Source organism: Canis lupus, chromosome 30 (genome assembly GCF_003254725.2).
Source record: "Canis lupus dingo isolate Sandy chromosome 30, ASM325472v2, whole genome shotgun sequence".
Taxonomy (NCBI): Eukaryota; Metazoa; Chordata; class Mammalia; order Carnivora; family Canidae; genus Canis; species Canis lupus.
Window position 1 is genome coordinate 7,603,998 of NC_064272.1, and position 12,621 is coordinate 7,616,618.

Consider the following 12,621-nt stretch of genomic DNA (forward strand, 5'->3'; position numbering starts at 1 on the left):
TTTCACACGTGCTGAATTCCTTGTGGAAAAGCTGTGGCTAAAAAAAAAGAAAAGAAAAGAAAAGCTGTGGCTGTTCCAGGAGCCCTATCTTCTATCTTTCCACCAGCTACTGCCCATGTCTGTGACCTCCTCCAGAACCTGCTAAGGTGACCAGGAAAATGCTGTTTCCAGAGCAGGAACCAAAAGAGAATGCCATGGCTCTGCCTGTACTCCAGATCATTGGGGTTTTGTTCTGGTAGTTTATGTACAAGAACTTGTATTTACTACAAACAAAAACAAAACAAAACAAGAAAGCAGGGGTGCCTGGGTGGCTCAGCTAGTTCAACTTCTGACTCTTGATTTCAGCTCAGGCCATGATCTCAGAATCCTGAGATCAAGCCCCGTGTCAGGCTTTGTGTTGAACGTGAAGCCTGCTTCAGATTTTCTCTCTCCTTTTCCCTCTGCCCCTCCTTGCTCACATTCTTTCTCTCTCTCTCTCAAATAAATAAACAACAAAAAGAAAACAGCACCACACCACCAAAACTTTGGATAGATGGAGGATCCAAGCATTCAGTTCAAGAAACATACCTGTTTCTTGAAACCTAGAAGTGACCTTTCCTGGTGACATTAGAGCCCATTGGGTGTATTTACCATGATAAAGAAAAAAAATTAAAAACAAAATCCAAAAAAACCATGGAGCTGTTTTGAGCTGCTTCCGTTACAAAAGCATTCAAGTGAGCACTCCCAACCGGTCTTCCATCAACATGTATGTGGTCCTGGCCCAGGACTCCCCGAAGGCAAGCTGGAGTCCGCCACCAGGGTTTCCAGCCCCGCCCCCCCATCTCAAATCTGCATGCCCATGTCACTGGTAGCTGTTGACATTGCTCACAGGGCCTTAGGCAAAGTCCAGATTAGCAAGGGCAGGGATAGAGGTTTGGCTGCAGGTGATGTTTTGCACAGAGTTCTGACATTCAAGGGAAAAGAGCCCAAAGTGGGGAGGCGCTTTCTTCCTTGGGGAGACTTACCCCTACACAGCTGTCCCCATCCACACTAGATGTGTCCTTGACTCAGGACCTTTCTAGAATTGGGGCAAAGCACTTGGTGACCAAGTGGGCCCTTTCGGGGGTTCTTGGTCCTGTGATACGCGGTCCCAGACTGCAGACTAGTAACATGTTGGCTTTTTATGAATGTTGTTTATCACAGAAACAGGTTTTCTATTGTTGAACCATCCTGAGACAAACCTGAGTTAAACAAAAACTTTGACATGCTGTTGGATTCCATTTACTAGTTTTGTTTAGGATCTTCATTTTTGTTCATAGTGAGACGGGTTCAAATTTTCTTTTTCTTCTACTATTTTTATCTTTATTTTTGTCAAGGTCACACTTGCTTCATAAAACGAATTTGCCTGCTTGCTTCCCTCTTTCCCCTTTTTAAGTTATCTGACAGTGGAATGGTATTTGTAATGGGCTTTGGATCCTATAAAAACACACCCCCAGGTCTGCCTGCTGGGCAGGAGACTTGGCATAGACAAGACAGACATCTCTTTTCCTTGTTTATAGTCTGTGTTGGCTTATTTCTGGCCTTTTTGTTGTTTCTGGGACCACTTTGCTTCCCTGAGGAAGTAGGGATGAGAGGTGAGGGGAAGCCCTGGGCTGGAGGGAGGGAGCCCTGCGCAGAGATGGGGGGTGGGCAGCACCCACTGCAGCCACCTATGCTCCCACAAAGCCCCTCCCTGGAGCTCGGCCTGACCCTCCCCACACAGGCACCATGTTCCGAAAGAAAAAGAAGAAACGCCCAGAGATCTCAGCCCCGCAGAACTTCCAGCACCGCGTCCATACCTCCTTCGACCCCAAAGAAGGCAAGTTCGTGGGCCTCCCCCCACAATGGCAGAACATCCTGGACACACTGCGGCGCCCCAAGCCTGTGGTGGACCCTTCTCGCATTACGAGGGTGCAGCTCCAACCCATGAAGGTGAGGCGGGCAGCGGCGGCAGGGCTTGGGCCGAGCCTCTCCCACCCACAGAACACCAAGCCTGGCAAAACCACAGAGGCACCTGGAGGAACCGCCCAATTACCAGCTATCAATTAACTGGCTGTTTTCATTCCCCGCTAATGAGCCTCACCCAGGGTGGTGATGCCATTTCCAGGGTGGAGGAGCCTGGGGAGCCCCTCTCCGGAGGCTGGTAGGTTTGCCAGATTCAGCAAATAAAGTTACAGGATGCCCAGTAAACTTTGAATTTCAGGCAACAACAAATAATCCTTTGCTAATCAGGGCGTCCTATGCAATATTTGGACTCGCAGCCTCTATGGGGCTGGGGCTCCCAGACTAGAGCTAGCTGTGTGGGCCAAGAGGGGTTGGAGTGAGAGGCCTGCTGGGGTTTGAAGGCCACGAAGCCAGGATATGTGGAGGAGAGCCTTGGACTACTTGCTGCCTCCTCGGGAGCTCCGTACGTCTCCCTTAAGCACAGACAGAGCTAGAGAATGACAGCAGGCCCCAGGCGAGGTCTGGCCACCTCCCTGTGCCCCCTCAGCAACCTCAAGTTCAGCTGCCCATACCATTTGACGTGCTTACCTCTCGTCTGCCCTGCCAGACTGCAAACCCCATAACAACAGGCTTTCTCCTTGTATCTCTGCACGCCCACCCCACCCCCACACCGGCCTGACCTGCTGTGGGCAAAATTAAGGAACAGCTGGATGACACAGCAAGCGAGGTCCTCAGGTGTTCCTCCCCTAGGGCACCCTAGAGGCTTTCTGACCTGGTCCAGGGCCTCCCCTCCCTGCCATGAGCAGGCTGCTCGCTCAAGCTCTTCTTTCTCCCCTACAGACAGTGGTGCGGGGCAGCTCGGTGCCTACGGATGGCTACATCTCAGGGCTGCTCAACGACATCCAGAAGCTGTCGGTCATCAGCTCCAACACCCTGCGTGGCCGCAGCCCCACCAGCCGGCGGCGGGCACAGTCCCTGGGGCTGCTGGGGGATGAGCACTGGGCCACGGACCCGGACATGTACCTACAGAGCCCCCAGTCTGAGCACACTGACCCCCATGGCCTCTACCTCAGCTGCAACGGGGGCACACCAGCAGGCCGCAGGCAGATGCCGTGGCCAGAGCCACAGAGCCCAAGGGTCCTACCCAATGGGCTGGCCACCAAGGCACATTCGCTAGGCCCCACAGAGTTCCAGGGTGCCACACAGCGCTGCCTGCAGCTGGGTGCCTGCCTACAGAGCTCCCCACCTGGCACCTCACCCCCCACAGCCACCAGTAGGCGTGGGACCAAGGCTCCTAGGCATGGTTCCGAGGAGGCCCGGCCGCAGTCCTGCCTGGTGGGCTCAGCAACAGGCAGGCCGGGTGGGGAGGGCAGCCCCAGCCCTAAGACCCAGGAGAGTACCCTTAAGCGCAGGCTGTTCCGAAGCATGTTCCTGTCTACTCCTGCCACGGCCCCTGCAAGCAGCAGCAAGCCAGGCCCTCCCTCCCAGAGCAAGGTAGGTTGGGCTGGGGCCACCCTCTGGGGCCCTTCTCAGCAGGGCGGGGAGCCTGGCCTTCCCCACTTACAGGGCCGGGGCTAGGGAGAGCGCAAGGGAACAGAATGATCAGGAAACCAGCTCAGCGGCAGCTGAGGATTCTACCCTGAACCAGATAAGCGCTGGTCTTCCAGAGGCATAGCACGGGGCAGTCAGAGGTTGCAGGCCATCCATCCGTTTTCTGTGGGGCCTCGAGGGCTTTCAGTACACCCCTGTTTACACTCCTGCCCTCTGGAGTATGTCTAGGTGGACCACACTGGGGAGCAGACAACTTTTAACAGTAAGCACAGACCTTCTCCTGGTCCTGGTGCCCAGCAACCTCCACCCAGGCCCCAGCAGAGATAGATGCTCCAGTACTGGGCGGGGGCTCGGCCTCCCTCTCCTCAGAGCTTCTTTCTGCCCCCACCCCTCTCTTGCCCCAGTGCTCTCCTGAGTTTGAGCAGTGGCTCCCTGGACTGCTTACCCCTAAGGCGTCAGAAACATTCATGCTAACCCCTTCTCCAGAGAAGAGGATTTTTCCCTTCCTACCTACCTACTCCTTCTCCCCAACCCCCCACCCCCTGGCCTTTTTTTTTTTTTTTTAAGATTTATTTATTTGAGAAAGAGTGCAAGCGTGGGAAGGAGAGGAGGGAAAGGGACAAAGAAACTTTAGCAGACTCCTCGATGAGCTCAGAGTCCAATGTGGGGCTTGATTTCATGGCCCCGAGACAGTGACCTGAGCTGAAATCAAGAGTCAGGGACTCAACCGACAGAGCCACCCAGGCGCCTACCCCCCCACCTCCCCTTTTCTTTAGTGGTTGCTTTGTTTAACATTTCTGCAATGATTTATTCTGGAGTTCATGTGCCATGTGAAAAGCTAGACAATTGAGTATGCGTGGGCCTGGGAGTAGCAGGAAAGCCAACTTTTGGCATGTGTGGCAGCCTCGAGTGCACAGATTTTTCTTGTGAAACAGGAAACAGTGAAGGGAGCTCTAATGGTGACATTTCTTGGCAGGCAGAGAATGTTTTTTTTTCTTACATGCCCTGTGACAGCACCATTCCTTTCTCATTTGGCAGATGAGAAGGTAGACTCAGAGAGGGTAGGACAACCCCCAGGTGTTGAGAATGAGTCAGGGAAGGAAGCAGTGAAAGGGCCCTCAGGGTTCCCGCCTCTTGCTCCCCAAAACTTTCTGATCATGGCATCTCTAGCTCCTTCTTGAGGGGCAGGCAGAAATGAGCTTATGCTACAGCGCAAGGGTAGGAAATCAGACCTAAGAAACATCAGGTGACAGTAACACGTGTGACAGAGCTCCCCTCCCTGGAGGTCTTTCAGAGCAAGCCTGGCTCCTCCCCATCAGCTGTGCATGAGTGTGGTCCAGCCTCAAATTGGGTGGAGAGTTTGGGGAGTGGCCTGGACCCTGGACCTTTCTAAGTCACTGCCAGACCAAGGCATCCAGAGAAGGTTCTGGGGTTTGTGCACTCACTGGGATGAAGGACATGGGCTGGGCTCCCCTGTGGAGTGGGGCGTTGGGGACTGAACAAATGAGATGTGGCCAGCTGTGTCTGTGAGCTGAGAGGTCTCTGGAAGGCCATGCTCCTGGAGAGACACTTCCTTGGAAAGAAAGGTGGAAACAGGACAGTGCATACTGCCCAGGAGGTAAGAACTAGAACTTGATCTCTCTCTGGCCTCTTGGGAATCCTGTGGCAGAGCCTTGGGGATTTGGAAAAAGGAGGTGTCAACATAGGACTAGGCACTGACCTGAGTGGTCCTGAGCTCCTGCCAGCATCCCATGGCAGGGAACAGGCTGTCCAGGCAACCTCTGTCAGTTGGTCCATCCTGCGTAATTTACCCAGTATCTACTGTAGGCCACCGTAGCTGGGTGTCCAGTGGAAGCAGGTGCTAGTCGTCTGGGGCGTGGAGATACCACAGTTCCAAATCCAAGGGAGTGATATCCTTCTCAGCATCTTGGGCATATATTTCTAGATTAATACCTTCAAGCCAGGCCTCTCTAAGGCAGGGCTGACAGTTCCTGTGAGCTGCTGTGGTCCAGGGCTTCTCAACTCCTGCACTATTGACATTTGGATCAGATAATCCTTGGTTGTGGGGCCTGTCCTGTGCCTTGTAGGCTATGTTTAGCATCTCTGGCCTCTTCCCACTAGATGCTAGTAGTAGCTGGGACAACCAAAAATCCACCCCCGCTCCCCAGACATTGCCAAATGTCCCTTGGGGGTTTAAAATCAGCCCCAGTTGAGAACCACTGCACCCAGCTTCCTACTCCACTCCCACAGCTCCAGGAACCACCAGACCAAACCAGCAGCCAGCTGCCTGCACCTCAGCACATCCCAGGGGCTGGCTCAGCAGCAACTACAGCAGCTGTCCGAGCATGGGTACCCCAGGAGGTCAAGCCACCAATTGTCACAAGAGGCACTAGGAGGGTGTGCGGCTCTAGGGCTTTTGTACTCAGCCCCAGGAAGCTTAGACCTGCAGTTAGTTACTCACTTTGGCTGAATAGCAAAAGACCTCGGACCCTGACTGAGGGTAGGGAGGCCAAAGAGTTAAGACAGGAATTTGGAGGGTTCAGAAGTGGTTCCACTTAGAGGCAGAAAGGCTAAATCAGAGGACCCCAACAATCAGCAAACCTTGGTTAAACACCTACTGTGTACCCTGTACTCTGTTACATGCCGAGGGGCTCCAGGAGGACCACAGCACAGGGGTGCGGGGTCAGGCTGACCAGAGCTGAAGTCAGCCTTGCTCCTTACCACTTAATGACTCTGGGCAAGTTATTTAACCTCTCTGAGTCTGTTTCCTTATCTACAAATACAGATAATAATAGCACCCGGGGAATAAAAACAACCCAAAGGTTAGGAGAATTAAATGAGATCATGTATTTAAGGCCCTCGTCAAAGTGGTACACCCTCAGTAAATGGCTTTATGATTTTTTAAAAATACTATGACATGGCCTTTGCCTCTGAGGCACTTAGATGACAGCTGCCCAAGCCCACAGCTGGAGAGCCTGGCCCTGTCACCATGGCCCAGGAAGGGAAAATGGGGCATCATTGTACCTCCACGCACGGCTCTTCTGGTGGCTTCCCACCCAAGAAGACATCTCAATCACACAAGGAACTCCAGAGCCCATAACAATTCCATCTCTTGTTCCCCTTTCTCTGTCTTGGTATGGCTTAATATGTTTCCTCTGGTCCTTTCTCGTGGCGACAGTAAGTGAAAGCTCCCTTCTTGTGGAGACAGGTGGCAAGGCCAACGGGACGCTCAGGACCTGAACCTGCTAAGGAGAAGACCAAGCCCAGGCCCACTGCCCTGGGATCCCACATCCCAGGCCACACTGGAGCTGGGCTCTCGGCTGGATCCCTGCCCTTTGCCACCCACCTGCCCACCCACCGACTGGGCCCTTGGTCCCTGAGCTCAGCCAGCACCTGCTGCAGTCTCCACAGGGGCCTTACCAGTGGAGGGGGAGCAAATTCCTCCTTGGCCCCTCCGCATGGCCTGTCCTCGCCTCCCCTGCCACACATGCCAGCTCAACCATGGAGCAGAGCCAGCCTGTATAGGAGGCCAGGAGGGGAAGAGAATCATTTTATGGTCTGCCTTAGAAATCCAGGAGGAGAAAGGTCGAGGGGTCATTAGAGCAACCTCAAGAGCGGCTCTAGGTGCTTCTAGGCCCCCAGGTTCTGTCCAGCCCCACCTGGATGCACAGAGAGCATGTTTTCTGCAGGCCATGCCTTGCAGACCAGCAGGCATATTTTTCCAGGGCCTTGGGGGCTGCCTTGGCGATTGCTGATTGTGTGACAGAGGAAGTGGACTCTGGCAGGTGGCGTCTTACAAAGCCTCTGCTCCTGGGAGTGGCCTCCCAGTCTCAGTGGTGGCCCTGCTCCCTCCACCCCCAGCCACAGCCTCCCTGAAGCCATTTGTCCAGAGCTGCTCCCAATGTGGCCCACAGTCCTCCTACAGCCAAGCCCAGGGGCTTGTTAAAATGCAAAGTCACTGCTCTAGGGACTCAGCCAAAGCAGGAATCTGCATTTTATCCAGCTCCCCAGATCACTGTGCACTTAGAGAGGAGATGGGCTCAGAGAGGGTGAGTTGCCCACAGTTCATGGCTGGTCAGAGCTGAGCAGGGCCGGAACCTAGGTTGTGACCGCACCCAGTCCAGAGATCCCGCCGCTCCACTTCATAGTGGGGAAACATGGGTGAGGGTCAGGGCTGGTGAAGACATGGGAGGGTCTGTTTACTGTCCAGATGTGCTCACCAGGCAGGATGCAATAATTGCGGTGGTGCTGGGAGGCTTCCCTGGCTCCTTCCCTGTGAAGGCTGAGCCAGAGCCAGGCATAGCCTGCCAGAGGCTGGTGCACACTGCAGGGTGGGCAGGCGGGGGGGTGAGGGGGTGGGGTGCAGAGTCTGCCATGGCTTAGCTCTCTGCTGTCAGGGGCACTTGGAGCTCCCCTCTAGGCAAGATCCGTCACTGAGTAAGCTGGGGTGCATACCCCAAAGCCTGGGGAGAGGGTGCCGAAGAGGTTGGCAAGTCTCTGCTGAGCCTGGTAGGGTCCAGGGCCCAGACTTGGGGTCCCTCAGCCCAAGCTGAGTGCTTGAGATTTCTTGGGGGTTGATGCAGTTTTGGGGATCTGCACCAGGACCCCGTGGGCAACTGGACAGCTGCCATATGATGGGTCCTGAGATGTTCTGAGAAGTTCTCCGCAGCCCCTCAAGTGTCCTTCATTAGGTTACTTATGGCCTTTTCCAGGTGCCCCTTTTAAAATCATACAATCCCTGGGAAGAATTACATTGCACTTGCACATGGCCAGTTCCTCAGAGAGAAGGTCCCCAAGGGTGGAACCCTTTCCTTCTGGGCTGGCAGGAGGGCTGGGACCCTGAAAGGCAAGGAGCCTCAGAGGCTTCCAGGGCTGGGTGTGGGCTCACTGAGGCCCAATCTGCCACTCCTTCCACCTTCCCTTCCCCTCCTGCAAGAGGCCATAAGGATAGCCCACTGCCTGCCCTTCTACGTAGGGGTCATCAGCCAGGATTGGGAATAAGTAGAGAGGCTGCTCTGGGGAGCCCCTAGGAAACCTCCCTAACCCTGGCCCCAGGGCTTGGGTTAGGCTGGAGCTACCCTCCTAATTTGAGATCTCTCTGGCACCAGGTCCCCAGCCCAGGCAATATACCTAAGGACCCCCAGATGGTAACATGGCTCTGTGGTCCTCTGTTGGGGACATACCCTCACAGCAGAGACTTGATGACTCCCTACTTGTCAAGCACAAGCAGGCTATCAGACCCCTCGCTGTGGCTTTCCTGCCCTGTGCTGGGAGTCAGTCAGAGATGCCCCACTGCCCAGGGCCCCTTCCACCCACGTGGGGCCTCGGGTGAGAGCACCCCAGGGATGAAGAATGCCTCTGACCCAGATTCCCCACACAGCCTGGCAGTACAGAGGGAAGACAGCCTCTCGGTGGCCTCCCTGGGGTCTGGCTGTCAATTACCCAGGAAGAAATACCCAGCAGAGGACACCCCAGGGACTCTGCTTTCTGCAGCTTTCTGCAGTGGATGTAAAGAGCTGCTGTTTGGACTGCTCACCTGGGAACACTGGGGGCTGGGTTTCTGAGAAGGAACTTTGGCTTCGGCTCCACTTGAAAATCCTTGCCCATAGCACCTCCCCTATTTGGTCTGACGCCCTGCTAGACCTGCCCCTGTCCAGAGGTCACCCCCTGCTTCTGTAAAGGTCGCTCTAAATGCTCCCACAGCCAAACCCTTGTCTGTTTTTTCCTCCCTGTAGCCTAACTCCTCTTTCCGACCACAGCAGAAAGACCCTCCACCAAGCCTGGTGGCCAAGGCCCAGTCCTTGCCCTCGGACCAACCCATGGGGACCTTCAGCCCTCTGACCAGCCAGGATACCAGCAGCCCCCAGAAGTCCCTCCGCACAGTCCCAGTGGCTGGCCCACCCCCAGGCCGGTCTTCCCCTGCGGGCTCCCCACGCACCAGGCAAGCCCAGATCAGCACCAGCAACCTGTACCTGCCCCAGGACCCCGCGGTGGCCAAGGGTGCCCTGGCTGGCGAGGACACAGGTGTTGTGACACACGAGCAGTTCAAGGCTGCACTCAGGATGGTGGTGGACCAAGGTGACCCTCGGATGCTGCTGGACAGCTATGTGAAGATTGGTGAGGGCTCCACAGGCATCGTCTGCCTGGCCCGAGAGAAGCACTCAGGCCGCCAGGTGGCCGTCAAGATGATGGACCTCAGGAAGCAGCAGCGCAGGGAGCTGCTCTTTAACGAGGTAGGAGAGGAGAGCAGGACGTGATGGGGTGCTTAGGATGAGCATCTGGGAACAGGGTGGTGGACTGTACCCAGCACTCAGGCACCCCCGTCTGCCCCCCAGGTGGTGATCATGCGAGACTACCAGCACCTCAACGTGGTGGAGATGTACAAGAGCTACCTGGTGGGCGAGGAGCTGTGGGTGCTTATGGAGTTCCTGCAAGGCGGGGCCCTTACTGACATCGTCTCCCAAGTCAGGTGGGCAGCTGGGAGGGCTGGGCTCTGAGAGCTGGCTGTCCCCATCGCTGTCCTGGCAGGGGGATTGGGCAGCCTCAGGCCAAGAAAACTTGGGTTGCTTGTCACATCATTGCGAGCACGCCCTGTCCATTCGGGTTAGCAGGCCCAGGAGGTTCGGAGGAGTGGGATGGGCTCTCCAGCCTAGGTTCAGGCCCATTTCCACTAAGACTCTGGCCTGACGGGACCCTGCACATGCTGCCCAGGAGCTGCAGAGCCCAGGACCAGGGACACCTAATCTGCCTAGCCCAGCTACCTTGCAGCCCTGCCAAAGCTAACATTTTCTTCTGTCTGTGGCCCGGCCTTCCCTGTCTAGGCTGAACGAGGAGCAGATCGCCACCGTGTGTGAGGCTGTGCTGCAGGCCCTGGCGTACCTGCATGCCCAGGGTGTCATCCACCGGGACATTAAGAGTGACTCCATCCTCCTGACCCTCGATGGCAGGGTAGGTCCCTCCCCCTGCTCCTGTGCTCCTGGCTTAGCTCCTGCTCCTGCTCCTGCTCCTAGCTCACCACTCCTTGTTACCCACCCTCATCTCAACCGCAGGTGAAACTCTCGGACTTTGGATTCTGTGCTCAGATCAGCAAAGATGTCCCTAAGAGGAAGTCCCTGGTAGGAACCCCCTACTGGATGGCTCCTGAGGTGATCTCCAGGTCTCTGTATGCGACTGAGGTAACTGGTCCTTCCATCCCAGAGCTCCTGTTTGGAGAAGTTCCTCTCAGAAACATTCATCTCCTGTGACCTCCCCCCCTCCCTGAAATAATCCTGATTTTTCAGATACCCACTTAATCGACACCCTACCCCCACTTCGCATTGTGCCCTGCCCACTCTTGGATGGGTCTGCCCTAGCTTGTGACTTTGCTGCCACAAACCATTCCCCAAAATCCCCCACCTGCAGCTCACAGGCAAGGTGGGGTATGGCCACCTTGGGTATGGCCCTGTGTGACAGCCATTCCCAGGGAATGGCTGACAGCTATGTCCCTGCAGTCAGTGGGCATTCCTGTAGGAAGTACAGGAATTCCTGTAGGAAGTGCCTTGATCACAAGGCAGGTGGTCAGGGGAGGCCAACTCACCAGTGACAGCTGGGACCAACTGCTCCCATCCCCCTGCAACACACTGCCACCAAGGGGCCATACTCTGGCCAGTGGCATCAGGGACGGTCTCTTCCTACAGGTGGATATCTGGTCTCTGGGCATCATGGTGATCGAGATGGTGGACGGGGAGCCACCCTACTTCAGCGACTCCCCAGTTCAGGCCATGAAGAGGCTCCGGGACAGCCCCCCACCCAGGCTGAAAAACTCTCACAAGGTTAGTCAGTGCACAAGGTGGACCCCCTTCTTCCTGAGGCTTTGAGGACCGAAGCTCCCAGGCCCACTCCCTCCCTTCCACAGAAGTCAAAGGCTCCCAGAAAGGCTCCCCTTTCTCCGCACAAAACCTGCACTTGGCTGAGAAGCTACATCTACACCCAGGCTCCTGTGTCCACTCAGACCAATTTCCACTTGCAGACAACTGACAGGAGCCTGAGAGAAGGGAAAGCAAGGCTGTCAGGAATCCCTGACTTCCTGGGGAGGAATCTAGAGAAGCTAATTGTGCAGGAATCTTCCATTCCCTCTGTTAAGGGAGCCATACCGTGGCATAGTGCCAGTCGGCCACAGCACAACCTGACCACATGTGAGCCACAGGTTTTCCCTTAAAACCAGAGTGTGCGTGTTTTTGTGTGTGTGTGTGTATACACACATGCACTCTTAACCCTTTTCTGCCAAATCCACCCAAACCCATATAGACCTTACCAGGGGACACCCCCTGCTGGTGGCCAGGTCAGGGCGGGGTGGGGGGGGGGGGGATGGCACTGCCATCTGGTGGCCAGAGTGAGAAATGTCCCAGAAGCTGGAAACCCAGTCCCTAAATGATAAAATGGTTCTGTGGTTCCAACACAGCTGGATGGGAGAACAGTCAGGAAACACCTTCTGAGACAACTGGTCCTTGGGGCTTGCACTGCCAGCCCCAGGATTAACACATAGGGGAGATTTCCAACTGGCTAATTCCCCAGAGGATGTAGCCTTTTGGAAAGCCCCAGACTTAGCTTTATCCCAAGATATTGGCTCAAAATGAACCAAGGTAAGCTTTTGATTTAGAGACTCTACAGCTTAGAACATTAAAGAAAGTTACCTCCTCATCAGGTCCCTCCCACTCTCTTCTTTTCTATTTTTCAAAATACTTCATCCCTGACCTCTTCTTTATCTTCACTAAAGACAGGGCAAGCATATTTTATCATCAACTGACCCACTGGGCAGCTAAGAAAACGGAGGTCTAGAGAAAATTGCAATTTGTCGAAGATGAGGGCTATACCCAGGACTGGATCACTAACTAGTACCAGTCCCATGCCCCTTCCACAGAGCCACAGAGCCTAAAGGCCCAGAGCCTTGAGCAGCGGGGTGAAGGATGGGCTCCCCAGGAGCCGGGAATCTTACTTCCACCCCTCAGCAGCACCCCCAAGGGGCGAACTAGCCACTTTTCCCCAGACTGATGCCAAGTCTCTTCACCTACCTGATAATCCAAAAAGTACTGAGCCTGGGAGCTGCAGGGAAGTAAGAAACAAGAGAAC

The 12,621-nt window shown here is 55.1% G+C and overlaps 1 protein-coding gene across 7 annotated transcripts in view; it reads left to right on the forward strand.

Moving 5' to 3' along the window:
* Window positions 1–12,621, forward strand: part of PAK6 (p21 (RAC1) activated kinase 6) — a 37,340-nt gene that overhangs the window by 22,996 nt on the left and 1,723 nt on the right. For 6 of the 7 annotated variants that reach the window (XM_035708718.2, XM_025473214.3, XM_025473216.3 and 3 more), the window contains 7 exons: window positions 1,742–1,950; window positions 2,803–3,456; window positions 9,249–9,746; window positions 9,849–9,982; window positions 10,335–10,461; window positions 10,563–10,688; window positions 11,190–11,324. In XM_035708718.2, the coding sequence (XP_035564611.1) occupies window positions 1,747–1,950; window positions 2,803–3,456; window positions 9,249–9,746; window positions 9,849–9,982; window positions 10,335–10,461; window positions 10,563–10,688; window positions 11,190–11,324 (1,878 nt within the window). In that variant the 5' untranslated portion in view covers window positions 1,742–1,746. The remainder of the gene's footprint in view (window positions 1–1,741; window positions 1,951–2,802; window positions 3,457–9,248; window positions 9,747–9,848; window positions 9,983–10,334; window positions 10,462–10,562; window positions 10,689–11,189; window positions 11,325–12,621) is intronic. The other variant, XM_025473220.3, reaches the window with a different exon arrangement.